A 27,292-nucleotide genomic window follows, 5' to 3' on the forward strand; every position below is an offset into this window, starting at 1 on the left:
TTTAAAGTTCATCAGACAAATTTTACTGGAAATATAAATGATATGTATTGAATGTGGCTGAGAGACACTCAGAGACTGTCCATGGCTTGGGGCCGTCCTCTTGCTGACATTGAAGTGCGCCTTGCTCTGAGCAGAGGGGAGCAGGTTGGTGTCGAGTTGGACTTTAACACGCTGTGATGAGGCCTCTGCTCTGGGTCAAACGCAATCCGGGAACGTCCCTCTGGGCTCACTAAAATACTTTTGTCAGTCCTTTTAAATTCTGAAACCAGAAATGAACTTTTAAAAATATTCAACTTCAAAAATGTAATATTTCTCAATTTCACATCAGCACGGAGTTTACAAAACCTCATGCCCCCAATTATATTTTTACCCTACTCAGCCGATCACTGGAGTACGGGTCCCACACACACTGACTCTCACTGGGGTACGGGTCCCACACACACTGACTCTCACTGGGGTACGGGTTCCACACACACTGACTCTCACTGGGGTACGGGTCCCACACACACTGACTCTCACTGGGGTACGGGTCCCACACACACTGACTCTCACTGGGGTACGGGTCCCTCACACACTGACTCTCACTGGGGTACGGGTCCCACACACACTGACTCTCACTGGGGTATGGGTCCCACACACACTGATTCTCACTGGGGTACGGGTCCCACACACACTGACTCTCACTGGGGTACGGGTCCCACACACACTGACTCTCACTGGGGTATGGGTCCCACACACACTGACTCTCACTGGGGTACGGGTCCCACACACACTGACTCTCACTGGGGTACGGGTCCCACACACACTGACTCTCACTGGGGTACGGGTCCCACACACACTGACTCTCACTGGGGTACGGGTTCCACACACACTGACTCTCACTGGGGTACGGGTTCCCCACACACTGACTCTCACTGGGGTACGGGTTCCACACACACTGACTCTCACTGGGGTATGGGTCCCACACACACTGACTCTCACTGGGGTACGGGTCCCACACACACTGACTCTCACTGGGGTACGGGTCCCACACACACTGACTCTCACTGGGGTACGGGTCCCACACACACTGACTCTCACTGGGGTACGGGTTCCACACACACTGACTCTCACTGGGGTACGGGCCCCACACACACTGACTCTCACTGGGGTACGGGTCCCACACACACTGACTTTCACTGGGGTATGGGTCCCACACACACTGATATCTCGACCTCAGTGATATCACTGCGTCTGGCAATTGTAAATGTGTCATTGTATTTCATGGGGAGTTTGTTATTCTGCTGCCTTCTCTGCTCCTGGAAATGATTTTTCCATCTTGCTCGGTCCCAATCCAGTTATCTTTCATCTTGAGGCCACTTGTATTCTCTCAGGCTCACGAGCACTTACCTCCCAGTCGAGGTCCATCTTTTCACCTGCAACCTGTTTCTTTTCAGTCAGGTTTGTATCCCTGTGCTGTGTTGGGAGTCCCAGCAGCCGCATGTAATTCCCCCTCCCCAGCCTGGTCACCTGCAGCACAGGGTCTTTCACCGCTTGCTTCGTCATCTCCACCCACACGCGACAGACCACTCCACCCCTGGGACCGACTCTTTCGCCAAATCACTCCATGAGGGGAAACATCCTCTCAGCATTTCAGAGTCATAGAGGTTTACAGCATGGAAACAGGCCCTTTGGCTCAACTTGTCCATGCCGCCCAGTTTTTAACCACTAAGCTCGTTCCAATTGCCCGCATTTGGCCCATATCCGTAGATACCCCAATGAACCCCTTCACTCCAGAAATCAGTCAAGTGAGCCTTCTTTGAACTGTTAACACATTTCTATCCTTTCTTAAATGAGAAGACAAGTGTACTCCAGCTGTGGTCTCACCAAAGTCCTGTACAGCTGCAGTAAAACATTGCTACTTTTATATTCCATTCCTCTTGCAATAAATGACAAGATTCCACCAACATTTTTAGTGATTTACAACAGGACCCCCAGATCCCTGGAATTCCGAGTTCTGCAATTTCTCTCCATTTAAATAATATACTTTTTGTATTCTTCCTGCCAAAGTGGACAAGAGAAACTTCTGAGCATCTATCTCCACTTGTTGAGGCAAAGCTTGATCAGGAATAATTAGAATGGCTTCGTCAGAGGGAGGTCACGCTTAACAAATCTGATTGAATGTTTTGAGGTGGTGACCTGGTGTGCAGTACAAGGGGACTGCAGTCGATGTAGTTTATATGGATTTCAGCAAAGCCTTTGACAAGGTCCCACATGGGAGACTTATAAAGAAGGCAAATGCTCATGGGATACAGAGTAATGTGATAAAGTGGATTCAAAATTGGTTCAGTTGTAGGAGACAGAGGGTGATGACAGAAGGCTGCTTTAGTGACTGGAAGCCAGTGTCCAGTGGCGTGCCACAGGGATCTGTATTGGGCCCCCTATTATTCATCATTTATATAAATGGCATAGATGACTACATCGGGGGTAGGATCAGTAAGTTTGTGGTTGACACAAAGATTGGCCGGGTGGTTAACAGTGAGACGGAGTGCCTTGGGCTACAAGGAGATATAGATGGAATGGTCAAATGGGCAGACAGGTGGCAGATGGAATTTAACCCTGAAACGTGAGAGTGATACACTTTGGAGAGAGTAATTTGACACTCCGCAGGACCAGCCCACCGGTTACTCGGAGTTCTTCACAGTATGTGGTGGAGCCAGTAGTTCTACTCAATGCCATTTTACCTCAGCCATGAATCCAAACCCAACCACAGGAGCAGACATACATCATGTCCAATCTTCGGTTACAAGCTGTGTAAGGTTGTGGCAACGTCTTTCTCTAATCTGCTTTACATCACTGTTCAATTCTAGCACCACAAAGCTGAAAAACACCTAATGGAAGGCCAGAATAGTGAGAGACACCAGGTGCTACTGTACCATCTGTCCCACTACTAATTCCTAAATAATGGGTAGGCACACTCGCGCCCCACAGCCGGGGCGCGAGGCTACACAGCCGGGGCGCGAGGCTACACAGCCGGGGCGCGAGGCTACACAGCCGGGGCGCGAGGCTACACAGCCGGGGCGCGAGGCTACACAGCCGGGGCGCGAGGCTACACAGCCGGGGCGCGAGGCTACACAGCCGGGGCGCGAGGCTACACAGCCGGGGCGCGAGGCTACACAGCCGGGGCGCGAGGCTACACAGCCGGGGCGCGAGGCTACACAGCCGGGGCGCGAGGCTACACAGCCGGGGCGCGAGGCTACACAGCCGGGGCGCGAGGCTACACAGCCGGGGCGCGAGGCTACACAGCCGGGGCGCGAGGCTACACAGCCGGGGCGCGAGGCTACACAGCCGGGGCGCGAGGCTACACAGCCGGGGCGCGAGGCTACACAGCCGGGGCGCGAGGCTACACAGCCGGGGCGCGAGGCTACACAGCCGGGGCGCGAGGCTACACAGCCGGGGCGCGAGGCTACACAGCCGGGGCGCGAGGCTACACAGCCGGGGCGCGAGGCTACACAGCCGGGGCGCGAGGCTACACAGCCGGGGCGCGAGGCTACACAGCCGGGGCGCGAGGCTACACAGCCGGGGCGCGAGGCTACACAGCCGGGGCGCGAGGCTACACAGCCGGGGCGCGAGGCTACACAGCCGGGGCGCGAGGCTACACAGCCGGGGCGCGAGGCTACACAGCCGGGGCGCGAGGCTACACAGCCGGGGCGCGAGGCTACACAGCCGGGGCGCGAGGCTACACAGCCGGGGCGCGAGGCTACACAGCCGGGGCGCGAGGCTACACAGCCGGGGCGCGAGGCTACACAGCCGGGGCGCGAGGCTACACAGCCGGGGCGCGAGGCTACACAGCCGGGGCGCGAGGCTACACAGCCGGGGCGCGAGGCTACACAGCCGGGGCGCGAGGCTACACAGCCGGGGCGCGAGGCTACACAGCCGGGGCGCGAGGCTACACAGCCGGGGCGCGAGGCTACACAGCCGGGGCGCGAGGCTACACAGCCGGGGCGCGAGGCTACACAGCCGGGGCGCGAGGCTACACAGCCGGGGCGCGAGGCTACACAGCCGGGGCGCGAGGCTACACAGCCGGGGCGCGAGGCTACACAGCCGGGGCGCGAGGCTACACAGCCGGGGCGCGAGGCTACACAGCCGGGGCGCGAGGCTACACAGCCGGGGCGCGAGGCTACACAGCCGGGGCGCGAGGCTACACAGCCGGGGCGCGAGGCTACACAGCCGGGGCGCGAGGCTACACAGCCGGGGCGCGAGGCTACACAGCCGGGGCGCGAGGCTACACAGCCGGGGCGCGAGGCTACACAGCCGGGGCGCGAGGCTACACAGCCGGGGCGCGAGGCTACACAGCCGGGGCGCGAGGCTACACAGCCGGGGCGCGAGGCTACACAGCCGGGGCGCGAGGCTACACAGCCGGGGCGCGAGGCTACACAGCCGGGGCGCGAGGCTACACAGCCGGGGCGCGAGGCTACACAGCCGGGGCGCGAGGCTACACAGCCGGGGCGCGAGGCTACACAGCCGGGGCGCGAGGCTACACAGCCGGGGCGCGAGGCTACACAGCCGGGGCGCGAGGCTACACAGCCGGGGCGCGAGGCTACACAGCCGGGGCGCGAGGCTACACAGCCGGGGCGCGAGGCTACACAGCCGGGGCGCGAGGCTACACAGCCGGGGCGCGAGGCTACACAGCCGGGGCGCGAGGCTACACAGCCGGGGCGCGAGGCTACACAGCCGGGGCGCGAGGCTACACAGCCGGGGCGCGAGGCTACACAGCCGGGGCGCGAGGCTACACAGCCGGGGCGCGAGGCTACACAGCCGGGGCGCGAGGCTACACAGCCGGGGCGCGAGGCTACACAGCCGGGGCGCGAGGCTACACAGCCGGGGCGCGAGGCTACACAGCCGGGGCGCGAGGCTACACAGCCGGGGCGCGAGGCTACACAGCCGGGGCGCGAGGCTACACAGCCGGGGCGCGAGGCTACACAGCCGGGGCGCGAGGCTACACAGCCGGGGCGCGAGGCTACACAGCCGGGGCGCGAGGCTACACAGCCGGGGCGCGAGGCTACACAGCCGGGGCGCGAGGCTACACAGCCGGGGCGCGAGGCTACACAGCCGGGGCGCGAGGCTACACAGCCGGGGCGCGAGGCGACACAGCCGGGGCGCGAGGCGACACAGCCGGGGCGCGAGGCGACACAGCCGGGGCGCGAGGCGACACAGCCGGGGCGCGAGGCGACACAGCCGGGGCGCGAGGCGACACAGCCGGGGCGCGAGGCGACACAGCCGGGGCGCGAGGCTACACAGCCGGGGCGCGAGGCTACACAGCCGGGGCGCGAGGCTACACAGCCGGGGCGCGAGGCTACACAGCCGGGGCGCGAGGCTACACAGCCGGGGCGCGAGGCTACACAGCCGGGGCGCGAGGCTACACAGCCGGGGCGCGAGGCTACACAGCCGGGGCGCGAGGCTACACAGCCGGGGCGCGAGGCTACACAGCCGGGGCGCGAGGCTACACAGCCGGGGCGCGAGGCTACACAGCCGCTTCCTGCCTCAGTCAGGGGTCTCGGAAAAGTCTGCACATTGGGAAGAAAGTTCAAAGCTAAGTAATTCTCCGTCCCGACTGCTCGACCTTACCTGCTGTCATGTTCTTTCTCAGCCCAAACCGGACTTTCTTTGCACTGGAGGTAGACATGATTTTAATCTGTGGCAGCAGAGGAAAAAAAAGCACAAGTAATCTTAACAGACAGTGAAACTAAATTATTTTTGTAAATTGGGAGCAGCCGAAAGGCTGAACTGTGCATTCTGACCACAATCTTCAGTCTGTAACAGACTCTGAAGCGTTTGGCCCCAGGAACAGAGTTTATTGGAGGGGTGAGTCGGTGCAGATGGAAACTGCCTTGTCGACATCACGAGATGCGAGGGCAAAACCAAAATCCCCTGAGACAGCTGCCATTTCACACCCCAGGCAACGGAGCCAGAGCAAAGCCACACAGCTCTGATTCCGTGTTAGACAGACCCCAACCCCGCCCCAGCTTCCACCCCCCAACCCCGCCCCAGCTTCCACCCCAACCCCGCCCCAGCTTCCACCCCCCAACCCCGCCCCAGCTTCCACCCCAACCCCGCCCCAGCTTCCACCCCAACCCCGCCCCAGCTCCAACCCAACCCCGCCCCAGCTTCCACCCCAACCCCGCCCCAGCTTCCACCCCAACCCCGCCCCAGCTCCACCCCAACCCCGCCCCAGCTCCACCCCAACTTCCCCCCCCCCAACCCCGCCCCAGCTCCACCCCCGCCCCAGCTTCCCCCCCCCCAACCCCGCCCCAGCTCCACCCCAACCCCGCCCCAGCTTCCCCCCCCAACCCCGCCCCAGCTTCCCCCCCCAACCCCGCCCCAGCTCCACCCCAACCCCGCCCCAGCTCCACCCCAACCCCGCCCCAGCTCCACCCCAACCCCGCCCCAGCTTCCACCCCAACCCCGCCCCAGCTCCACCCCAACCCCGCCCCAGCTTCCCCCCCCAACCCCGCCCCAGCTCCACCCCAACCCCGCCCCAGCTCCACCCCAACCCCGCCCCAGCTCCACCCCAACCCCGCCCCAGCTTCCACCCCAACCCCGCCCCAGCTCCACCCCAACTTCCCCCACCCCAACCCCGCCCCAGCTCCACCCCAACTTCCCCCCCCCCAACCCCGCCCCAGCTCCACCCCCGCCCCAGCTTCCCCCCCCCCAACCCCGCCCCAGCTCCCCCCCAACCCCGCCCCAGCTTCCACCCCAACCCCGCCCCAGCTTCCACCCCAACCCCGCCCCAGCTTCCACCCCAGCTCCCTCCCCCCAACCCCGCCCCAGCTCCCTCCCCCCAACCCCGCCCCAGCTTCCCCCCCCAACCCCGCCCCAGCTTCCCCCCCCAACCCCGCCCCAGCTTCCCCCCCCAACCCCGCCCCAGCTTCCCCCCCCAACCCCGCCCCAGCTTCCCCCCCCCCCAACCCCGCCCCAGCTTCCCCCCCCCAACCCCGCCCCAGCTTCCCCCCCCAACCCCGCCCCAGCTTCCCCCCCCCAACCCCGCCCCAGCTTCCCCCCCCCAACCCCGCCCCAGCTTCCCCCCCCCAACCCCGCCCCAGCTTCCCCCCCCCAACCCCGCCCCAGCTTCCCCCCCCCAACCCCGCCCCAGCTTCCCCCCCCCAACCCCGCCCCAGCTTCCCCCCCCCAACCCCGCCCCAGCTTCCCCCCCCCAACCCCGCCCCAGCTTCCCCCCCCCAACCCCGCCCCAGCTTCCCCCCCCCAACCCCGCCCCAGCTTCCCCCCCCCAACCCCGCCCCAGCTTCCCCCCCAACCCCGCCCCAGCTTCTCCCCCAACCCCGCCCCTGCTTCCCCCCCAACCCCGCCCCAGCTTCCCCCCCCAACCCCGCCCCAGCTTCCCCCCCCAACCCCGCCCCAGCTTCCCCCCCCAACCCCGCCCCAGCTTCCCCCCCCAACCCCGCCCCTGCTTCCCCCCCCAACCCCGCCCCAGCTTCCCCCCCCAACCCCGCCCCAGCTTCCACCCCAACCCCGCCCCAGCTTCCACCCCAACCCCGCCCCAGCTCCACCCCAACCCCGCCCCAGCTCCACCCCAACCCCGCCCCAGCTTCCACCCCAACCCCGCCCCAGCTCCACCCCAACCCCGCCCCAGCTCCACCCCAACCCCGCCCCAGCTTCCACCCCAACCCCGCCCCAGCTCCACCCCAACCCCGCCCCAGCTTCCACCCCAACCCCGCCCCAGCTCCACCCCAACCCCGCCCCAGCTCCACCCCAACCCCGCCCCAGCTTCCACCCCAACCCCGCCCCAGCTTCCACCCCAACCCCGCCCCAGCTTCCACCCCAACCCCGCCCCAGCTTCCACCCCAGCTCCCTCCCCCCAACCCCGACCCAGCTTCCCCCCCCAACCCCGCCCCAGCTTCCCCCCCCAACCCCGCCCCAGCTTCCCCCCCCAACCCCGCCCCAGCTTCCCCCCCCAACCCCGCCCCAGCTTCCCCCCCCAACCCCGCCCCAGCTTCCCCCCCCCCAACCCCGCCCCAGCTTCCCCCCCCCCAACCCCGCCCCAGCTTCCCCCCCCCCAACCCCGCCCCAGCTTCCCCCCCCCAACCCCGCCCCAGCTTCCCCCCCCCAACCCCGCCCCAGCTTCCCCCCCCCCAACCCCGCCCCAGCTTCCCCCCCCCCAACCCCGCCCCAGCTTCCCCCCCCAACCCCGCCCCAGCTTCCCCCCCCCAACTTCCCCCCCCAACCCCGCCCCAGCTTCCCCCCCCCAACCCCGCCCCAGCTTCCCCCCCCCAACCCCGCCCCAGCTTCCCCCCCCCAACCCCGCCCCAGCTTCCCCCCCCCAACCCCGCCCCAGCTTCCCCCCCCCAACCCCGCCCCAGCTTCCCCCCCCCAACCCCGCCCCATGTTCCCCCCCCAACCCCGCCCCATGTTCCCCCCCCCCAACCCCGCCCCATGTTCCCCCCCCAACCCCGCCCCAGCTTCCCCCTCAACCCCGCCCCAGCTTCCCCCCCCCAACCCCGCCCCTGCTTCCCCCCCCCAACCCCGCCCCTGCTTCCCCCCCCCAACCCCGCCCCAGCTTCCCCCCCCCAACCCCGCCCCAGCTTCCCCCCCCCAACCCCGCCCCAGCTTCCCCCCCCCAACCCCGCCCCAGCTTCCCCCCCCAACCCCGCCCCAGCTTCCCCCCCAACCCCGCCCCAGCTTCCCCCCCCAACCCCGCCCCAGCTTCCCCCCCCAACCCCGCCCCTGCTTCCCCCCCCAACCCCGCCCCTGCTTCCCCCCCCAACCCCGCCCCTGCTTCCCCCCCCAACCCCGCCCCTGCTTCCCCCCCAACCCCGCCCCAGCTCCCCCCCCAGCTCCCCCCCCCAACCCCGCCCCAGCTTCCCCCCCAACCCCGCCCCAGCTTCCCCCCCCAACCCCGCCCCAGCTTCCCCCCCCAACCCCGCCCTAGCTTCCCCCCCCAACCCCGCCCCAGCTTCCCCCCCCCAACCCCGCCCCAGCTTCCCCCCCCAACCCCGCCCCAGCTTCCCCCCCCAACCCCGCCCCAGCTTCCCCCCCAACCCCGCCCCAGCTTCCCCCCCAACCCCGCCCCAGCTTCCCCCCCAACCCCGCCCCAGCTTCCCCCAACCCCGCCCCAGCTTCCCCCAACCCCGCCCCAGCTTCCCCCAACCCCGCCCCAGCTTCCCCCAACCCCGCCCCAGCTTCCCCCAACCCCGCCCCAGCTTCCCCCAACCCCGCCCCAGCTTCCCCCAACCCCGCCCCAGCTTCCCCCAACCCCGCCCCAGCTTCCCCCAACCCCGCCCCAGCTTCCCCCATCCCCGCCCCAGCTTCCCCCATCCCCGCCCCAGCTTCCCCCAACCCCGCCCCAGCTTCCTCCCCCCACCGCCCCAGCTTCCCCCAACCCTGCCCCAGCTTCCTCCCCCCCACCGCCCCAGCTTCCCCCAACCCTGCCCCAGCTTCCTCCCCCCCACCGCCCCAGCTTTCCCCAACCCTGCCCCAGCTTCCTCCCCCCCCCGCCCCAGCTTCCTCCCCCCCCGCCCCAGCTTCCTCCCCCCCCCGCCCCAGCTTCCTCCCCCCCCCGCCCCAGCTTCCTCCCCCCCCGCCCCAGCTTCCTCCCCCCCCACCCTGCCCCAGCTTCCCCCCCCCCCACCCTGCCCCAGCTTCCCCCCCCTGCCCCAGCTTCCCCCAACCGCCCCAGCTCCCCCCCCCGCCCCAGCTCCCCCCCCCCCCCCCGCCCCAGCTTCCTGCTCCTCACCGCCCCAGCTTCCCCCCCCGCCCCAGCTTCCTCCCCTGGCCCCCCACCTGAGCTTCCGCCCCCCCGCTCCCCGCCCACGCTTCCTCCCCCCACCACCTTGCCCACCCTGCCCCCACCCCCCCGGCACCTCGCCCACCCTCGCGCCCACCCCTCCCTCGCACCTCGCCCCCCCCGCCGCCCCCCCAACTCCAGAGCAGAGAGAATAATCGGTCAGAGAGCACTGTGAAGGCGTTCTCACCATTTTACACCGTTTGCGAACAGTCTCAGCACTTTTCGCTTTCTTGAGGAAGATGGGTTTTGGTATCGGAGAGCTCTGGAACTTCAGAAATTCACTGGATGCAGCATTCAAAGTCTGGGTTCCAACACAAGGTTCGGCATCACCCTGGGGGCACAGTAACGTTTCAGACTCTGTCCTCACACCGTCTATCAGAACAGTTTAAAAATCCCAAGCACTCCACATCTCTCACCGTGTACGGCACACTCAGTACTGGGGCAGCTGGACAGACTGGGTTAAGAACACCACAATTTGACTGATGCTTCCTCAGCTGCTGTCCTGTGAGAACTGCACAAAGCCCTGATCTCTGCTGGGTTGGTTAGTCAGGGGTGCCGGATCCTCAGTCACAGTCAGTGAATATGTGCTGTTGGGGAAATGGGGTCAAATTCCATACCCCCCCGCTCATCAACAGCAGACTCACCAGAGAGCAATCAGTATCCTTTACCCCGGCCATCATCCCAACACCCAGTAAAACTGGAATCACCACAGACTGAATCTCAATTCAGTTCAATACAGACAAATCTTCCTCCAGCATCAACAGAGCGCCCCCCCCCTCCCCCCAACCAGAGCACCCAGCCCTGCCCCCATTAGAGAGACACCCACCCCCCTCTCCCCCAACTTACACTGCTTTTGATTTTGAGTTTTTTGCTGGAGGTTGCTCCTTCGGGCAGTCCCTTCTCTTTCCTCTTTCTCCTGCCTGGTCCTTGCTTTGGAGATGGTTGGTCCCCAGCCGCCTGCCTCTTGGCTTGTAGCTTGCCAAGCCTCATCAGCATTTTCTTCACCTTTTTACCAACAACAGGCTCACTGGCTGCCGTCTCTTCAGGCAAATGACTCCCACTGGCGTCTTGTGTCTGTCTCTTCTTGCCCTTCTTTGGCTTGGTTGCTAGGGTGACAGAGTCGACATCAGATGCCAGGAGCTGGGCCCCCAGCACAGCTGGACATAGCTGTTTCCCACAGACAGAACTTTCCGGTGTCTGAATTGTAATCTCGGACGTGTTGGCATGAACTGGATCACCCAACGGCATTGTTTTAACTGCTCTTGATTTGTTCTTCTTTATCCTTACAGGCAACAGCTCTGTGCTATTCGACTCTTTCCCATTCTCCACCACTGCCTCTTTATTCCCGTCGCTGACTGGCTGCAGCTTCTGCATGGAACAATTTCTCTTTCTCTTTTGTCCTTTTCCTGCTTTCCTTTTATCTGAAAAAAACAAACTGAATTATACTGTTTTCTTTCAATTTGATACGATCTTCCACTTCCTTAGGTAGCCATGGACTGTGCATCTGTCATGTACAAAGAACAAAGAAAATTACAGCACAGGAACAGGCCTTTCGGCCCTCCAAGCCTGCACCGACCATGCTGCCTGACTTAACTAAAACCCCTGACCCTTCCGGGGACCATATCCCTCTATTCCCATCCTATTCATGTATTTGTCAAGACGCCCCTTAAAAGTCACGATCGTATCCGCTTCCACTCCCTCCCCCGGCAGCGAGTTCCAGGCACCCACCACTCTCTGTGTAAAAAATCTGCCTCGTACATCTCCTTTAAACCTTGCCCCTCGCACCTTAAACCCGTGCCCCCTCGTAATTGACTCTTCCACCCTGGGAAAAAGCTTCTGACTATCCACTCTGTCCATGCCTCTCATAATCTTGTAGACTTCTACCAGGTCGCCCCTCAACCTTCATCGCTCAGGTCAGAACGAACCAAGTTTCTCCAACCTCTCCTCATAGCTAATACCCTCCATACCAGGCAACATCCTGGTAAATCTTTTCTGTACCCTCTCCAAAGCCTCCACATCCTTCTGGTAGTGTGGTGACCAGAATTGAACACTCTATTCCATGTGCGGCCTAACTAAGGTTCTATAACGTTGCAACAAGACTTGTCAATTTTTAAACTCAATGCCCCGGTTGATGAAGGCAAGCGTGCCATATGCCTTCTTGACTACCTTCTCCACCTGTATTGCCACTTTCAGTGACCTGTGTACCTGTACACCCAGATCCCTTTGCCTATCAATACTCCTAAGGGTTCTGCCGTTTACTGTATATTTCCTATCTGTATTAGACCTTCCAAAATGCTTTACTTCACATTTGTCCAGATTAAACTCCATCTGCCATCTCTCCGCCCAAGTCTCCAACTGATCTATATCCTGCTGTATCCTCCAACAGTCTTCATCACTATCCGCAAATTCACCAACCTTTGTGTTGTCCGCAAACTTACTAATCAAACCGGTTACATTTTCCCCCAAATCATTTATATATATTACAAACAGCAATGGTCCCAGCACTGATTCCTGAGGAACGCCACTTGTCACAGCCCTCCATTCAGAAACACACTCTTCCACTACTATCCTCTGTCTTCTTTGACCGAGCCAGTTCTGTATCCACCTTGCCAGCTCACCTCTGATCCCATGTGACTTCACCTTCTGCACCAGTCTGCCATGAGGGACCTTGTCAAAGGCCTTACTGAAGTCCATGTAGACAACATCCACTGCCCTACCCTCATCAATCATCTTCGTCACTTCCTCGAAAAACTCGATCCAAGTGGGAATAAATCCTGTCTCGAAGAATCCTGCCCAATAATTTCTCTCCCACTGATGTAAGGCTCACCGGCCTGTAATTACCTGGATTATTCTTGTTACCCTTCTTAAACAAAGGAACAACATTGGCTATTCTCCAATCCTCTGGGACCTCCCCTGTAGCCAGTGAGAATACAAAGATTTCTCTCAAGGGCCCAGCAATTTCCTCCCTTGCCTCTCTCAGTATTCTGGGGTATATCCCATAACCTCCTCCTTTTTGATCTCAATATGACCCAAACTATCGAGACATCCTGCCCCAGACTCATCATCCATCAAATCCTTCCCTTTGGTGGATAATGTAGAGTCTCTCTCTCTCTCACTGGAATATATCTGTGCTGAGTATTCTGCCATTGCACCTCTCCTGTCTGACCCGTTACCCAATTTCCAAATTCATGTTAGCCAGCTCTATCTTCATGTGACACTCATCTTAGACCCATTTTTCCCTCCCTCAAACTCAATTTGTAATTAATTCCTGTATAGTGTAATGCAGCACAGAAAGAGGCCCTTCGATTCGCCATGTCTATACCGACCAAAATGACACCCTGGCCTAAGAAACTCATCCTCCAGGCTACCTTTAAAATCATCCACCACAGTTACCATTCCCACAAGTCCCCATTATTTTCTTCATTTTTTGAATCAGTTTATTGGATGTGGTCCTCGCTGGCAAGGTCAGAATTTACCACCCACCCCACATCTTCCCTCACTTGATCCTTCCCCCCACTATTTAGTTTAAAACCTTCTTGACCACCCTAGTAATATAGCTTGACAGAACACCTGAACCAAGCTGGGACCAGTGTTGATAGTTCCAACAGTACAGCTCCTCAGTACTTGTACCCGTGACCCATGAATCAAACCCAATTTCTCCCAAACCAGCTTTGATCCACACATTTAACTCCCTAATCTGACTCTGTGCCCATTTGCTGGTGACTCAGGAAATAATCCAGAAATTAACTTTGAGGTTCTGCTTTTTAATCCAGCTGCTCATTCTCCTAACGCAGAACCCCTTTTAAAATTTAAGTTGTTGGTACCAACATTGACCATGACAACTGGATCCTCCCCACCTCCAATTTCCTCTTCAGACCAGAGCAGATAGCCTGAACTCTGGCACCAGGCAGCTTTCTGGACACACACTCTCAGCTAGGCAGAGGAGTTTTTATCTAGGCAGAGAAGTTTTTATATTGGTTAAGAAGGTTAAGGCTCATGGGATACAAGGAGAGGTGGCTAGATGGGTAGAGAACTGGCTTGGCCACAGGAGACAGAGGGTAGCAGTCGAAGGGTCTTTTTCCGGCTGGAGGTGTGACCAGTGGTGTTCCGCAGGGCTCTGTACTGGGACCTCTGCTATTTGTGATATATATAAATGATTTGGAAGAAGGTGTAACTGGTGTTATCAGCAAGTTTGCGGATGACACGAAGATGGCTGGACTTGCGGATAGCGATGAACATTGTCGGACAATACAGCAGGATATAGATAGGCTGGAAAATTGGGCGGAGAGGTGGCAGATGGAATTTAATCCAGATAAATGCGAAGTGATGCATTTTAGAAGAACTAATGTAGGGGGGAGTTATACAATAAATGGCAGAGCCATCAAGAGTATAGAAACACAGAGGGACCTAGGTGTGCAAGTCCACAAATCCTTGAAGGTGGCAGCATAGGTGGAGGAGGTGGTGAAGAAGGCATATGGTATGCTTGCCTTTATAGGATGGGGTATAGAGTATAAAAGCTGGAGTCTGATGTTGCAGCTGTATAGAACGCTGGTTAGGCCACATTTGGAGTACTGTGTCCAGTTCTGGTCGCCGCACTACCAGAGGACGTGGAGGCTTTAGAGAGAGTGCAGAGAAGGTTTACCAGGATGTTGCCTGGTATGGAGGGTCTTAGCTATGAGGAGAGATTGGGTAAACTGGGCTTGTTCTCCCTGGAAAGACGGAGAATGAGGGGAGACCTAATAGAGGTGTACAAAATTATGAAGGGTATAGATAGGGTGAACGGTGGGGAAGCTTTTTCCCAGGTCGGGGGTGACGATCATGAGGGGTCATGGGCTCAAGGTGAGAGGGGCGAGGTATAACTCAGATATCAGAGGGACGTTTTTTTTATACAGAGAGAGTGGTGGGGGCCTGGAATGCGCTGCCAAGTAGGGTGGTGGAGGCAGACACACTGACATAGTTTAAGATTTACCTGGATATTCACATGAGCAGTCTGGGAATGGAGGGATACAAACGAATGGTCTAGTTGGACCAATGAGCGGCACAGGCTTGGAGGGCCGAAGGGCCTGTTTCCTGTGCTGTACTGTTCTTTGTTCTTGTTCTATCCCGCATTCCTATTTACACCCAACCCAATGCTCGAATGGCTTCCTGTAGCACGGTGTCAGCTCATCCACTTTGCAGCCCACGTTCTGATCCATACAGGCTGCAGGGACTCAAACCTGATAGACAATTGTGGAAGGCTCTCCATTCTACCTTCTTCATCCCCATACCATCGTCTCTCATTGTCACTCCATCCTATCATAGAATCTACAGCACAGAAACCGGCCCTTTGCTCCAAGCCGACCAAAATGCCCATTATGCTAACCTCATTCGCCTGCATTTGGCCCTCTAAACCTTTCCTATCCAGGTATCTGTCCAAATGCCTTTTAAATGTTGTCAATTGTCCCTGTTTCAACCACTTCCTCCGGCAGATCATTCCACACACGCACCACCCTCTGTGTAAAAAGGTTGCTCCCTTAGCCATGTTTCAGTTATGGCTATAATATCCCATTTCCACGTACCTATCCATGCCCTGGGTTCATCAGCCTTACCTGTCAGCCCTCTTGCAGTGAAATAGATGCAATTTAATCCAACAGGTTTTCCCCACTCCCTGCTGTGCTCTTGCCTATCATGTCTATTCAGCTGCCGTTGCTGAGTACTGCGCCTCCTTTCAGCCCTTCATTTGCTTTCCTTCTGCTGAGGATCCCACCCCCATGCCAATCTAGTTTAAACCCTGGACACAATCCAAAGACACAAATCTAAGTTGTGTGACTGCCTCCTGGAATAACTCCCGCCCGCCCTGACGCGTGGCAGTGTTGGTAGCTCGGCACTGACTCTACAGCCAAAGCTTCTTGAAACATAGACCCCCAACTCCGGCCCTATCTCCCGCTCCCCCCCACCTCTGGTAAATCAATGAAGCTTACCCACACCTTCCGGCTGCTCCTCCAATACATTTTTCAGTCTCCATTTCTTCTTTCTCTTTCTTTTACAAAAATCCTCATCTTCCTCATCTGTCGACAGTTCTTGAGGGAAATCATCTTGTGGGAAGATCCCTGTGCATGAAGCAGATTTCACATTGCATGATCACAACTCCACAAAGCTGATCCTGAATTTCATAAACAGAGGACAGAAACCAGAAAATGATGCAGAAACCTTTACGTTCCTTGTTGTGAACCCTCACCTCACTTTGAACTCTACGTGCCACAGTTTTGTTTAGAGCACAGGTTATTGGCAAAAGGAGCTGAATCACTAAACCAAGTTATGATGGTCTCCAATGCACTGCCTGAAAGGCAGGTGGAAGCACATTCAATAATACTTTCCAAAAAATAGGAATTGAATAATAATTGAAAAGTTAAACATTTGCAAGAGCTCCGGGAAAAGTGTCAAATCGGAGCGGTCGATTGAAGACTCAGCACAGGCACGCTGGGTGGAATGACTGCCAGTGGAAGATTCAGTAACTACTGGAACCACAAAACACACTTAACCATAGTCTAACTCACTGCAAACCATCAGCAATGTAAAGAGCAGCAGGACCTGGCCTGACCCTGTCCTCTCTCGAGGACTAGTACAGGTTGCCTACTCTGGTTAACCAGTATCATGCTAAAGAGCATTTCTGTCAACTCTGACAGCAGGGTTCAGTAATCAAGTGGTAACTTGACTTGACACCCATCTTACTGAGGACGATTCAGGATGACATGATAATTCCATGTCAGGTCATTCCCATAACTTATTTTCCAACAGGATGTATAGCAAGGACTGATCATTTCTCTTTTTGGTCAAACACTCCGAGGACAGGTACAGCACGGGGTTAGATACAGAGTAAAGCTCCCTCTACACTGTCCCCATCAAACACTCCCAGGACAGGGACAGCACGGGGTTAGATAGAGTAAAGCTCCCTCTACACTGTCCCCATCAAACACTCCCAGGACAGGTACAGCACGGGGTTAGATACAGAGTAAAGCTCCCTCTACACTGTCCCCATCAAACACCCCCAGGACAGGTACAGCACGGGGTTAGATACAGAGTAAAGCTTCCTCTACACTGTCCCCATCAAACACTCCCAGGACAGGGACAGCACGGGGTTAGATACAGAGTAAAGCTCCCTCTACACTGTCCCCATCAAATATTCCCAGGACAGGTACAGCACGGGGTTAGATACAGAGTAAAGCTTCCTCTACACTGTCCCCATCAAACACTCCCAGGACAGGGACAGCACGGGGTTAGATACAGAGTAAAGCTCCCTCTACACTGTCCCCATCAAATATTCCCAGGACAGGTACAGCACGGGGTTAGATACAGAGGAAAGCTCCCTCTACACTGTCCCCATCAAACACTCCCAGGACAGGTACAGCATGGTGTTAGATACAGAGTAAAGCTCCCTCTACACTGTCCCCCATCAAACACTCCCAGGACAGGTACAGCATGGGGTTAGATACAGAGTAAAGCTCCCTCTATACTGTCCCCATCAAACACTCCCAGGACAGGTACAACACGGGGTTAAGCCCCCTTTACATGGGGAAAATACCCGTTAGTGGATGAGTGGGACAATTCCATTCCCCACCATCCAAATTTGTGGGGTATGCAGAGGAATGAACAATTCACTCAGTGCCAAACTGGTGCATCACATTCTTCTATTCATCCAGCTTTCCGCTGCCACATCAAAAAGCTCAGATCACCCTGAACCCACGAAAACACCTCTGCTGGAATTGTGAACATTGGCCACTCAGGGCAATCTATTGCTGAGATTCGCCATTCCCTTGAATATGCTGCATAATATCTGGAGCCAAAGGCTGCGTCAGTCTCAGGCTGGCCGAAGATCTCCATCCTCACCTTCAGCTAAATCCCGGAACCTAATGGGAAAGAAAAGGAGAGTGATTATAGCAAGACAAGGAAATGTGATCAGTCACGCTAACTCTATAATGTTACAGTTCCAGGCTGTGAGCCATGGGTGGGATTAATGAGAAAGTTGGGAAATGAAAGGGACATGTGTTTCGACAGAATCTCTGATACCAAAATGCAGAGAGAAGCACTTACTTTTTGACCAGCTTATACAGACGCTTCCTGTTCTGGGCAGGAGTGCTTCCCCTGCTGGACAGCTGGAACAATCGATCAGCCAGGGCTGCATAGTTGAACTGTGCACCAATAAAAAACAGCAAAGCTTTAGGATACTTCATCTTCCAATTTGCACATGAGCCCCAAGGCAATAAAGGCTGTGCTTTTATCAATATCTGATCCATTCCAATATAACAACAGAGGCTACAGTTCCAAAAAACACTTTAAGGCAGAGAGTGGGGATAAAGGGGTCTTTTTCAGGATGGCAGCCGGTGACTAGTGGTGTGTCTCAGGGGTCAGTGCTGGGACCACAACTTTTCACAATATACATTAACGATTTGGAGGAGGAACTGTTGCTAAGTTTGCAGATGATACAAAGATATGTACAGGGACAGGTTATATAGGTATGTAGAGGGACAACCTGCAGAAGGACTTGGACAGGTTAGGAGAGTGGGCAAAGAAGTGGCAGATGGAATACAATGTGGAAAAGTGTGAGGTTATGCATTTAGAAGGAGGAATGGAGGCATAGACTATTTTCTAAATGGGGAAATGCTTAGGAAATCAGAAGCACAAAGGGACTTGGGAGCCCTTGTTCAAGATTAAGGTTAACATGCAGATTCAGTCAGCAGTTAGGAAGGCAAATGCAATGTTAGCATTCATGTTGAGAGGGCTAGAATACAAGAGCAGGGATGTACTTCTGAGGCTGTATAAGGCTCTGGTCAGACCCCATTTGGAATATTGTGAGCAGTTTTGGGCCCCATATCTAAGGATGGATGTGCTGGCCTTGGAAAGGATCCAGAGGAGGTTCACAAGAATGATCCCTGGAATGAAGAGCTTGTTGTATGGGGAACGGTTGAGGACTCTGGGTCTGTACTCATTGGAGTTTAGAAGGATGAGGGGGGATCTTATTGAAACTTACAGGATACTGCGAGGCCTGGGTAGAGTGGATGTGGAGAGGATGTTTCCACTAGTAGGAAAAACTAGAACCAGAGGGCACAACCTCAGGCTAAAGGGACGATTATTTAAAATAGAGATGAGGAGGAATTTCTTCAGCCAGAGAGTGGTGAATCTGTGGAACTCTTTGCTGCAAAAGGCTGTGGAGGCCGGGTCATTGAGTGTCTTTAAGACAGAGATAGATAAGTTCTTGATTAATAAGGGGATCAGGGGTTATAGGGATAAGGCAGGAGAATGGGGATGAGAAAAATATCAGCCATGATTGAATGGCGGAGCAAACTCGATGGGCCGAGTGGCCTAATTCTGCTCCTATGTCTTATGGTCTTATTACTTGTAAGGATCACTCTCCGAAAAACAAAGACAATTCCACATTACATCCCACTCACTGAAAGAACTGCTAAGGACAGGTCACTTTTGGGGTCGGGGAAGTGGAAGGTGAAATTAGATCCTTAACATCCCATGCTATTTTCTCAAGCGTTCCCCTGCTTTTGTTATGAAAACTGTACTGGCCTCACAAGAGTGGGAGGTCGGGAACTCAGTCCAAAAATATGGAGTTTCCACGCAAGCACAGACAGGGAGCGGGAGTGGCACTGACCATCGCAGAGGGCTCAGAGGGAGCCCTGGTTAAAAGGCAGTGGTAGCAGAATCTTTGAATATCTTTAAAGGCAGAGGTAGATAGTATTCTTGATAAGTGGGAGATCTCAGGGGGTGGGGGGAGGTGACTGGAAGAAGGGGGTAATGTGGGGTTGAGATTACAATCTGATCAGCCATGAACTTACCCAATGGGCCGAGTGACCTACTCCCACTCCTAACCTGTACGCTCATTACAACTCACACATGCCCGATAGCCACTATAAATACAATCTGATCGAGGGACTGTGCCAATCTCTAAACCTGCAGATAATAATAGTCCCGTGTACGCTTATGATTAGAATCTGTAACCCATTAGAAAACCCGCATTAAAGATTCCATTGATTAGATTGTCGATCCTGATCTTTAGAATTAATTTTTCCCGGCCCCTCTGATTTGCACAGCTGTAAAATATTAAACCCTCAGCAAGTCTTGCAAACCCTTGCTGCAATTCTCTATTTCTCTAACTCTAATATTAGAAAAAACATTTTCAGGACGTGGGGATCATTGGTTAGGTCAGCATTTATTGTCCATCCCTAATTGCCCTTGAGAAGGTAGTGGTAAGCTGCCTTCTTGAGTCGCTGCAGTCCCTGCGGCGTAGGTACACCCACAGTGCTGTTAGGGAAGGAATTCCAGGATTTGGACCCAGCGACTGTGAGGAATGGCGATATATTTCCAAATGAGGCTTGAATCTAGGATTAGAGTGAGAGTTAGTCAGGAAACAGTGACCAGGTCCTTCACTCAGTTGAGTTTGACTGACAGTTGGACAGATTTATCTGGTGCCAGTCCACCAATTGGACTGTAACACGGGCTGCTAGGCCAGTAGCAAACCCAATGGGATCCAGCTACACACCACAGCACTCAAGCCTACTGATGGGAGAGTGCTGCTTTCACAGATCTTGGCAGGGACATGAAAGGAACCGGCCTCACTGTTGAGCTGTTTAACAATTCCATTCAAGAGACCACTGCTTGTTAAAAAATCAGTTTAAGTTATTATTAATATTTAAATCAAGCAGCACCTGGAGGACAGGTCCAAAGTCATCATCATATCCAGAATGATTTGGCCTCTCCCCTTCTCGATCTGGCACCAGCAGCTCATCACCGTTCTCAGATGTGGAACCTGTGAAAATGTAAACAATCTGATCGTTATCTCAACATTGAGGAATTTAAAATTCTTCAGCAGCTGTGGTTTAACCTGTTAACCTGGAAGCTTCCGGAATCAACCTGCTCTGAGTATTAAAGACAGCACCAGCTCCGCAACATCTCAGAGCCGTAATTAAAGACTGTCTCAAGGGGCATGAATGGCCTCCCCCTGCACCGAACTGTTTGGGAAATAATCATCACAGCTCAGGCTCAGCTAGGATATCTCCAGTTGTTGCTAATAATGTTCAGGCTCAAACATGAAGAATGCCCCTCAGAACAAGATGTGGCAGAAGTTTCAGGTCCCCATCCATAGACAGTGGAACCAGTCCCTGAGAATCAGTGCCCCCCCCTGTCCATTGACAGTGTTCCTGTGGAGCCGGTCCCTGAGAATCAGTGTCCCCCCCTGTCCATTGACAGTGTTCCTGTGGAGCCGGTCCCTGAGAATCAGTGTCCCCCCCTGTCCATTGACAGTGTTCCTGTGGAACTGGTCCCTGAGAATCAGTGTCCCCCCGTCCACTAACAGTGTTCCTGTGGAACCAGTCCCTGAGAATCAGTGTCCTCCCCTGTCCATTGACAGTGTTCCTGTGGAGCCGGTCCCTGAGAATCAGTGTCCTCCCCTGTCCATTGACAGTGTTCCTGTGGAGCCGGTCCCTGAGAATCAGTGTCCCCCCCTGTCCATTGACAGTGTTCCTGTGGAGCCGGTCCCTGAGAATCAGTGTCCCCCCGTCCACTAACAGTGTTCCTGTGGAACCGGTCCCTGAGAATCAGTGTCCTCCCCTGTCCATTGACAGTGTTCCTGTGGAGCCGGTCCCTGAGAATCAGTGTCCCCCCCTGTCCATTGACAGTGTTCCTGTGGAACTGGTCCCTGAGAATCAGTGTCCCCCCGTCCACTAACAGTGTTCCTGTGGAACCAGTCCCTGAGAATCAGTGTCCCCCCCTGTCCATTGACAGTGTTCCTGTGGAGCCGGTCCCTGAGAATCAGTGTCCCCCCCTGTCCACTAACAGTGTTCCTGTGGAGCCGGTCCCTGGAGAAGAGGAGTCCTAAGGACTCGAAACATCAACTGTTTCTCTTTCCACTGATGCTGCCAGACAGATGGTGGTTTTCCAGCACTTTGTATTTATTTTTATTCATTCTTGGGACATGGGCGTCGCTGGTTGGCCAGCATTTATTGCCCATCCCTAGTTGCCCCCTGAGAAGGTGGTGGTGAGCTGCCTTCTTGAATCGCTGCAGTCCATGTTCTGTGGGTTGACCCACAATGCTGTTAGGGAGGGGATGCCAGGATTTTGACCCAGTGACTGTGAAGGAACGGTGATATATTTCCAAGTCAGGACGGTGAGTGGCTTGGAGGGGAACTTGCAGGTGGGGGCGTTCCCAGGTATCTGCTGCTCTTGTCCTTCCAGATGCAAGTGGTTGTGGGTTTGGAAGGTGCTGTCTAAGGATCTTTGGTGAATTGCTGCAGTGCATCTTGTAGACAGTACACACTGCTGCTACTGAGCGTCGGTGGAGGAGGGATTGAATGTTTGTAGATGTGTTGCCAATCAAGCGGGGCTGCTTTGTCCTGGATGGTGTTGAGCTTCTTGAGTGTTGTTGGAGCTGCACCCATCCAGGCAAGTGGGGAGTATTCCATCACATTCCTGACTTGTGCCTTGTAGATGGTGGATAGGCTTTGGGGAGTCAGGAGGTGAGTTACTCATCACAGAATTCTTAGCCTCTGACCTGCTCTTGTAGCCACTGTGTTTATGCGGTGAGTCCAGTTGAGTTTCTGGTCAATGGTAACCCCAAGGATGTTGACAGTGGGGGATTCAGTGATGGTTACACCATTGATTGTCAAAGGGCAATGGTTAGAGTGTCTCTTATTGGTGATGGTCATTGCCTGGCATTTGTGTAGCGTGAATGTTACTTGTCACTTGTCAGCCCAAGCCTGGATATTGTCCAGATCTTGTGGCGTTTGAACATGGACTGCTTCAGTATCAGAGAAGCCGCGAATGGTGCTGAACATTGTGCAATCATCAGCGAACATCCCCACTTCTGACCTTATGATGGAGGGAAGGTCATTGATGAAGCAGCTGTCTCAGTGTCTAACCCTGTCAAGCCTCTTGCAATGATAGCCTTGGCCCATTGCATTCTACCGCAACCACAGGCATCATATTGCATGAGAATGATTCCTCACCATTTATCTCTGGTGATGCTTTCGTTGCGGTCTGATCTTCTTCCCCCTTGCTGCTTGAATCAAGCTCTTCACATACACTGCCCTCCTGCTCATCATACTGCAGCTCATTCATTAAATCCTCAATAGCAAAAGGTGCCTGGTCTGAAATCATTTCAAAGATTCCCTGCGAGACAGCATGAAACAAAACTCGACTGCAACAAAGCACAGCCAGGGAAAAGAATTAAAACAAGAACACACTGGGATTGGATCAACACAGCAACACACTGGGATTGGATCAGTTAAACGCAGTAACACACTGGGATTGGATCAGTTAAACGCGGTAACACACTGGGATTGGATCAGTTAAACGCGGTAACACACTGGGATTGGATCAGTTAAACGCAGTAACACACTGGGATTGGATCAGTTAAACGCAGTAACACACTGGGATTGGATCAGTTAAACGCGGTAACACACTGGGATTGGATCAGTTAAACGCGGCAACACATTGGGATTGGATTAGTTAAACGCAGTAACACACTGGGATTAGATCAGTTAAACGCGGTAACACACTGGGATTGGATTAGTTAAACGCGGTAACACACTGGGATTGGATCATTTAAACGCAGCAACACACTGGGATTGGATCAGTTAAACACAGTAACACAATGGGATTGGATCAGTTAAATGCAGTAACACACTGGGATTGGATCAGTTAAACGCGGTAACACACTGGGATTGGATCAGTTAAACGCGGTAACACACTGGGATTGGATCATTTAAACGCAGCAACACACTGGGATTGGATCAGTTAAACGCAGCAACACACTGGGATTGGATCAGTTAAATGCAGCAACACACTGGGATTGGATCAGTTAAACGCGGTAACACACTGGGATTGGATCAGTTAAATGCAGCAACACACTGGGATTGGATCAGTAAAACGCGGTAACGCTTGGGATTGGATTGGTTAAACACGGTAACAACACACTAGATCCCACCTGGTGGAACGCAGCAATAACATACCTGTCCCTTGGAAGCAGCTGCTGTTTCCAGGCTCACCTGGGATTTGGTCAGTGTCTGGAATCTGCTGCTCTCTCTCAGTAGCGAGCTTGACAGTGCGCTGCTGTCCTGTTGAGGATCTCAGTGTTTGCACCCTGCCCCAGATGGAAGTTCGGAGGTACCACTCTACACTGGAGTGGAGTTCAGGGTACAGTCCTGCCCTGTGGGAGAGTGCAGGTGCAAGAGGGGTTTGGAATGTGGGAGGGGAGCTCAGGGTTTCACTCTGCCCAGGAGGCGAGTTTGGGGAATTGCGGGGGTTACAATAACACACACACACACGGACATGCTGACAGACAAATACCTACTCTTTGGTTTTGGCAGCAATTCGACAGAAAGGATCAATAAACTTCAGGTTCTGTTCTGCAGATAACTGAGTAAAGGAAAAGTAAAGGAAAATGCTGTTACAACACAAAGATTACACGTTTTATTGTGCATGAGTCATAAGACAATTTCAATACAGCTTATATTAATCATTTCCACTGGAAGTGGAAACAGAATAAAGAGGCTGGCTGGAACCTTAGGCAACTTCAGCTGATTAGATTTAAGCCTTCAAGTAGTGGCAGTTCAGTTGTGGATGTGAGTTCAGGAAAGGCACTGTACTGTCTCACTGACATCACAACAGACACTGCCGATGCTTAGAACTAGTGATTATGACAGCATGGCAGCTCATCAAGAAACTCCAACCCTCCAGGAAGTGCATTTTCTTACCTGCTGCGCACCAACTTTTGCCAGTTCTTGCAGGTAGATGTCGATGAAATGAAAGCGGATTCCACTGGCTGCTGAGTTGCTGCTTGGATTCAGCACCTCCTTTGTCACACAGCTTAGAAAACGGCTGACCACACTGCAACAAAAAACAGAGCGGTTCACAGCAAGAAACACAAGCATTTTAAAATTCATTCATGGGATGTGGGTGTCACTGGCTAGGCCAGCATTTACTGCCCATCCCTAATTGCCCTTCAGAAGTGGGTGATGAGGGGGCAGGGTGCAAACACTGAGCTCCTCTACAGGACAGCAGCGCACTGCCGAGCTCGCTACTGAGAGAGAGCTGCAGATTCCAGACACTGACCAAATCCCAGGTGAGCCTGGAAACAGCAGCTGCTTCCAAGGGACAGGTATGTTGTTGCTGCGTTCCACCAGTTGGGATCTAGTGTGTTATTACCGTGTTTAACCAATTCAATCTCAAACATTCTTCTTGAATCGCTGCAGTCCATGTGGTGTAGGTACACCCACAGTGCTGTTGGGGAGGGAGTTCCGGGAGTTTGACCCAGCGACAGTGAAGGAACGGTGATATATTTCCAAATCAGGATGGTGAGTGGCTTGGAGGGGAATCTCCAGGTGGTGGTGTTCCCAGGTATCTGCTGCTCGTCCTTCGAGATGGAATGGTCGTGGGTTTGGAAGGTGCTGCCTAAGGAACCTTAGTGAGTTCCTCCAGTGCATCTTGTAAATGGTGCACCCGGCTGCCACTGTTCATTAGTGGTGGAGGGTTTGAACGTTTGTGCAAGAGGCTTCTTTTCCCTGGATGGTGTCGAGCTTCTTGAGTGTTGTTGGAGCCGCACCCATCCAGGCAAGTGGGGAGTATTCCATCACACTCCTGACTTGTGCCTTGTGGATCGTGGACAGGCTTTGGGGAGTCAGGAGGTGAGTTACACACCACAGGATTGACCTGCAATTTAGCCACAGTATTTGTATGGCTAGTCCAGTTCAGTTTCTGGTCAATGAATTCGACCAGGATGTTGATAGTGGGAGTTCAGTGATGGTAATGACATTGAACGTCAAGGGTGATGGTTAGATTCTCTCTTGTTGGAGATGGTCATTGTCTGGCTCTTGTGTGGTGTAAATGTTATTTGCTACTTGTCAGCCCAAGCCTGGATATTGTCCAGATCTTGCTGCATTTGAATATGGGCTGCTTCAGTATCTGAGGAGTAGTGAATGGTGCTGAACATTGTGCAATCAGCAGTGAACATCCCCACTTCTGACCTTATGACGGAGGGAAGGTCATTGATGAAGCAGCTGAAGATGGTTGGGCCTCGGACACTGACCCTGAGGAATCCCTGCAGTGGCCAATTACCACCCCCATTGGTCTGTTCTCGATCATCAGTGAAGTGATGGAAGAGGTCAGCTGGAGTGCCTTGATGAGGTTACAGATTGTGCTGCTGCTGATGGCCCCACACTGCCTCAGGGATGCCCAGTCTCCAGTTGCTCGCTTTGTTTGAAATTTATCCCATTTACCACAGCGGTGGTGCCTTGCAACATGACCCAGTAGGTGCACATTCACAACTGCTCATGGTGCCTGATCAGTCAGCGTCAGGAGTTCGCATTTTCCGTTTCTGTACAAAAACACTGCCTGGAGAATGGTTTAAATCCCTCTCACCTGTCATCCCAGCTCATGCTCTTCAACTCCTCCAGAAACTGCCTCAGCACCAAGCGGATCAGCTGTGGGGAAAGGGCACAACATTCTAATAAGTCACAATTCTCCATTCAGCTCACGCTCCTTCACATTAAACACTGCTTTCCAATGGCTCATCTCCGAATCTCTCAGGAAACCAAACCATAACCACCAGGAGATTCCTGGGTTTAATCCTGGATCATAAACTATTACTGGATACTAAACCAACATTTAACAAAGGAAGGTCAATTGGTGGCAACTTTGTCAGGCAGTGCCAGGTGTTTCAGCAGCAGGGGCCCCCAAGTCGGCACCAGCAGGAGACTGGGTGGGGAGAGCGAGGGCAAAGCGGGAGACCGGGTGGGGAGAGCGAGGGCAAAGCGGGAGACCGGGTGGGGAGAGCGAGGGCAAAGCGGGAGACCGGGTGGGGAGAGCGAGGGCAAAGCGGGAGACCGGGTGGGGAGAGCGAGGGGAAAGCAGCTGTGACAGCTTGGTAGTCTGCTCCCATCCTGTGAGACAGTGAGAAAACTCAGGAGCAACACGTTACTCTGATCTCAGGCACTAACCTTCATACAGAGAGGGTGGTGTCTGTTTAGGGAGGAGTTTTACCAGGTAGTTCTCCACCACTTTCCTGTAAATAGCAGCAGGGAATCATTAGCAGTCAAGACAATCTGACCAAACATCAGCTGCTGAAGCTCAGTTTCACGCCAGCCTGTCAGTTTAGATTGTGGCTCGAATCTTCAGTCGGGTTATTACTACAGAACAGCATTATGTTTGGAGGCACATTTCTCAGGGCTCCCTTTCCCACTGCGTGTTGCTGATGTCCTTGGTGTCAGTCCAATGGCTGCCTGAGCATTCGGGAAAGGAAACTAAATCTCACCATGTAGAACTTATCCAGGCGAAGGCGATCAATTCCATTCCACTCACGATTCATCGTCTGAAAGAACGTCTCCATAAACAGGAACTCTGCAGCAGGGGAAGCAATAAGCCTGCTCAGTACACCATGTTAAATCAGGGATCAAAACAGGCCCCCCCCTGCCCCGGAGATACTGAAAGGACGGCGAGCTCCGCTATTCTGACTTTGTCTGTCCTTTCAGCTGC

At 55.1% G+C, this 27,292-nt stretch overlaps 1 protein-coding gene across 6 annotated transcripts in view; it reads right to left on the reverse strand.

Moving 5' to 3' along the window:
* The window catches only part of rrp1 (ribosomal RNA processing 1), a 35,732-nt gene continuing 8,440 nt past the window's right edge, over nt 1-27,292 (reverse strand). For 3 of the 6 annotated variants that reach the window (XM_078233083.1, XM_078233088.1, XM_078233086.1), the window contains 13 exons: nt 27,072-27,157; nt 26,180-26,241; nt 24,517-24,649; nt 24,114-24,178; nt 22,768-22,958; nt 20,473-20,573; nt 17,852-17,949; nt 17,648-17,667; nt 15,742-15,870; nt 10,628-11,202; nt 9,969-10,112; nt 5,608-5,674; nt 1-259 (listed from right to left, as the gene is read on the reverse strand). In XM_078233083.1, coding sequence (XP_078089209.1) covers nt 69-259; nt 5,608-5,674; nt 9,969-10,112; nt 10,628-11,202; nt 15,742-15,870; nt 17,648-17,667; nt 17,852-17,949; nt 20,473-20,573; nt 22,768-22,958; nt 24,114-24,178; nt 24,517-24,649; nt 26,180-26,241; nt 27,072-27,157 — 1,862 coding nt within the window. In that variant the 3' untranslated portion in view covers nt 1-68. The remainder of the gene's footprint in view (nt 260-5,607; nt 5,675-9,968; nt 10,113-10,627; nt 11,203-15,741; nt 15,871-17,647; nt 17,668-17,851; nt 17,950-20,472; nt 20,574-22,767; nt 22,959-24,113; nt 24,179-24,516; nt 24,650-26,179; nt 26,242-27,071; nt 27,158-27,292) is intronic. The other 3 variants (XM_078233084.1, XM_078233089.1, XM_078233087.1) reach the window with 1 other exon arrangement.

Source organism: Mustelus asterias, chromosome 17 (assembly GCF_964213995.1).
Source record: "Mustelus asterias chromosome 17, sMusAst1.hap1.1, whole genome shotgun sequence".
In the NCBI taxonomy this organism is placed as follows: domain Eukaryota; kingdom Metazoa; phylum Chordata; class Chondrichthyes; order Carcharhiniformes; family Triakidae; genus Mustelus; species Mustelus asterias.